At 57.8% G+C, this 3,434-nt stretch overlaps 1 protein-coding gene across 1 annotated transcript in view; it reads left to right on the top strand.

Annotated features, from left to right (window-relative positions):
- The window catches only part of TUBB3 (tubulin beta 3 class III), a 16,698-nt gene extending 13,641 nt beyond the window's left edge, over positions 1-3,057 (top strand). Inside the window, 2 exon segments of the mRNA XM_017871178.1 lie at positions 759-869; positions 1,686-3,057. Coding sequence (XP_017726667.1) covers positions 759-869; positions 1,686-2,761 — 1,187 coding nt within the window. The 3' untranslated portion in view covers positions 2,762-3,057.
- Positions 3,058-3,434: the final 377 nt, after the last annotated feature.

The raw sequence follows: 3,434 nt of genomic DNA, 5'->3' as shown, positions 1-3,434 counted from the left end.
CAGCCTCCCCACCGCAGCCTCCCCACCCCAGCCTCCCCACCCCAGCCTCCCCATCCCAGCCCTGTACTGACCAGGTCTCCTCAGCATCTCTGTCCTCCCATGGGTTGGCTGAGATGCCAGCAGGCATAAGTGGATGTCGGGCATCCAGAGGCCCAGAATAAAGACAACAAATCGCAGTCACAAAAGTGAGAGCCAAACATATTAGTGCCATGAGGGCCTTTGCGTGTCCAGGGGCACAGACAGGGATGGGGCGGGCCAGAGACTTTGGAGGCTGTAAGAGGGTCTAGAGAAGGGGTCACCTGGAGGGCTTAGTCAGGGGCTATTTAGCAACTGGTATAAGGTGATTTCCATATCAAAGTGGTGATACACCCCTCTGCCCACATGGACACGTGACTTAAAATTTTATTTAATTTAATAGAGTCAGTCTCAATATGTTGCCCAGGCTGGTCTTGAACTCCTGGACTCAAAGTGATCCACTTGCCTTGGCCTCCCAAAGTGCTGGGAGTGCAGGCATGAGCCCCTGCGCCTGGTGGGTGTGTGACTTGATCCATCCTGTCCTGCTCCGTCCTTACACATAGTGAGGCTTAAGGTGAAGAAAGTTGCTCAAGCTTGCCTTTGGTCCAGGACTCTCTGACTTCACAGTAAAGGCTCTTAGGATGTGAGCAGGAGGATGGCACGCAGGCAGAGAATTTAGAAAGAATGAGGGAGAGGCTCTGGCCCTCTGTAACCCAAATCACCGAGCCCTTCTCTCCCCTCAGCTCACAAGTACGTGCCTCGGGCCATTCTGGTTGACCTGGAACCTGGAACCATGGACAGTGTCCGCTCAGGGGCCTTTGGACATCTTTTCAGGCCTGACAATTTCATCTTTGGTAAGTTTCCCCTGCTCCAAGCTCTGATGGCAGACCGTATGACATGCAAGCCCAGGTCGGTGCACGGGGGCGGCTGTCAGAAATAAGGAATGGTCAACTCCTCACACGATCTTGAAGGGTGAGAACTGATCTCTCCATTTTACAGCATCGGAGGTCCAGAGAAAGGGTTCTGTGGGGAGAACAGAAACCACTCATGCATTTCAAGTGGAATGAAGTGTAAAGCAGACAGAAGCTTACAGAATTGCTAGAGAGCTGGTGAGACAGAATGGGGCCTCCAGAGGACTCCAGGGTCCAGGAGAGTGAGGCCTTGCTGTGGCCAAGAGGTCAGGACGTTCTTGTGCCTATGTCCTGGGGCAGGGCCGTGGATGTGCCACACACACTGGAGGGCCTCGCTTCACTTCTGCCTTCCCAGCCTCAGCACACCCAACTGGTAGATGCCAGGTCGCATCCAGTGCCCAACTGCCAGGGATTCTGGGGTGGCTGTTTAGGCTCCTGGCACAGTCAGTCAGAAGGAAGGCGGGCTGGAGCAGGAGGGTTGATCCACTCACCCAGGATCCCCTCAGGAGGCAGAGGCTTGCTCTGGTGTGACCTCAAGTTCTCAAAACCCTGTCCAGAGCCCTTGTCCTGAGCACTCAGCAGCATTGACTCAGGGAAGCCACAGTGGGTATGAGAAGGGGTGCTCAGTGGGGTCTACTTTACAGAAGTGAGAATGGGCACAGGGCTGCCATGGCTGCCCTGGGATGTTCAGGCAGGGGCTGGAGGTCTGGACTGCAGAGTCCCTGACCCCTGTCCCCTACCCCTCTTCTCCCTGCACAGGTCAGAGCGGGGCTGGCAACAACTGGGCCAAGGGTCACTACACGGAGGGTGCGGAGCTGGTGGACTCGGTCCTGGATGTCGTGCGGAAGGAGTGTGAAAACTGCGACTGCCTGCAGGGCTTCCAGCTGACCCACTCGCTGGGGGGTGGCACGGGCTCCGGCATGGGCACGCTGCTCATCAGCAAGGTGCGTGAGGAGTATCCGGACCGCATCATGAACACCTTCAGCGTCGTGCCCTCGCCCAAGGTGTCAGACACAGTGGTGGAGCCCTACAATGCCACGCTGTCCATCCACCAGCTGGTGGAGAATACGGATGAGACCTACTGCATTGACAACGAGGCACTCTACGACATCTGCTTCCGCACCCTCAAGCTGGCCACACCCACCTACGGGGACCTCAACCACCTGGTGTCAGCCACCATGAGCGGGGTCACCACCTCCTTGCGCTTCCCTGGCCAGCTCAACGCTGACCTGCGCAAGCTGGCCGTCAACATGGTGCCCTTCCCCCGTCTGCACTTCTTCATGCCTGGCTTCGCTCCCCTCACAGCCCGGGGCAGCCAGCAGTACCGGGCCCTGACCGTGCCCGAGCTCACCCAGCAGATGTTTGATGCCAAGAACATGATGGCTGCCTGCGACCCGCGCCACGGCCGCTACCTGACGGTGGCCACTGTGTTCCGGGGCCGCATGTCCATGAAGGAGGTGGACGAGCAGATGCTGGCCATCCAGAGCAAGAACAGCAGCTACTTCGTGGAGTGGATCCCCAACAACGTGAAGGTGGCCGTGTGCGACATCCCGCCCCGCGGCCTCAAGATGTCTTCCACCTTCATCGGGAACAGCACGGCCATCCAGGAGCTGTTCAAGCGCATCTCCGAGCAGTTCACGGCCATGTTCCGGCGCAAGGCCTTCCTGCACTGGTACACGGGCGAGGGCATGGACGAGATGGAGTTCACCGAGGCCGAGAGCAACATGAACGACCTGGTGTCCGAGTACCAGCAGTACCAGGACGCCACGGCCGAGGAGGAGGGCGAGATGTACGAAGACGACGAGGAGGAGTCGGAGGCCCAGGGCCCCAAGTGAAGCTGCTTGCAGCTGGAGTGAGGGGCAGGTGGCAGCCGGGGCCAAGGTCAGCAGTGTCTGACCCCCAGAGCCATCTTGCTGCCGACACTGTGCCCTGCTTTCCCCCTTGCCCTAGGTCTCCCTTGCCACCCTCCTGCAGTATTTACGGTCTCGTCCTCCCCACCTGGGCCATGTGTGTGCTGCTCCTGTCTGTCTTATTGCAGCTCCAGGCCTGATGTTTTATGGTTTTGTTTTTTACTGGTTTGTGTTTATATTTTCGGGGATACTTAATAAATCTATTGCTGTCAGATACCCTTGCTTGGTGCCAGAGATTTCCTTTTATTCTGGAAAGTTGTGTCCAGTGGGTGGAGGTGTCGACAGGGAGGCCCGGGTGGGCAGGCAAGAGCTCATCCTCTCCCAGGCTGGTGGCTGAGAGAGGCCTGCGCTTGGGACCAGAAGGTGTCTCAAGGCACAGCCCATGGGGAGACCCTGGAAACGGAGAACCCGAGAGAAGGAATGGGAAGTACCTAGATAAAGCCTCATTCTAGACCCCAAGATGCAGCCCTCCTGTGACTTAGAAACAAACCCACACTCATCCCCTGGTCTCCCACAGAGCGGCTTGCATCCGGAGATTTCTCCACCTCTCTGCAGGCTGCACCCCGAGATTTCTCCCACCTGTCTGCAGGCTGCACCC

The sequence above is a fragment of the Rhinopithecus bieti genome, unplaced genomic scaffold (assembly GCF_001698545.2).
Source record: "Rhinopithecus bieti isolate Rb0 unplaced genomic scaffold, ASM169854v2 scaffold_1037, whole genome shotgun sequence".
Classification (NCBI taxonomy): domain Eukaryota; kingdom Metazoa; phylum Chordata; class Mammalia; order Primates; family Cercopithecidae; genus Rhinopithecus; species Rhinopithecus bieti.
The sequence above is the reverse complement of the archived record's forward strand: the minus strand, read 5'-3'. Positions and strand labels throughout refer to the sequence as shown.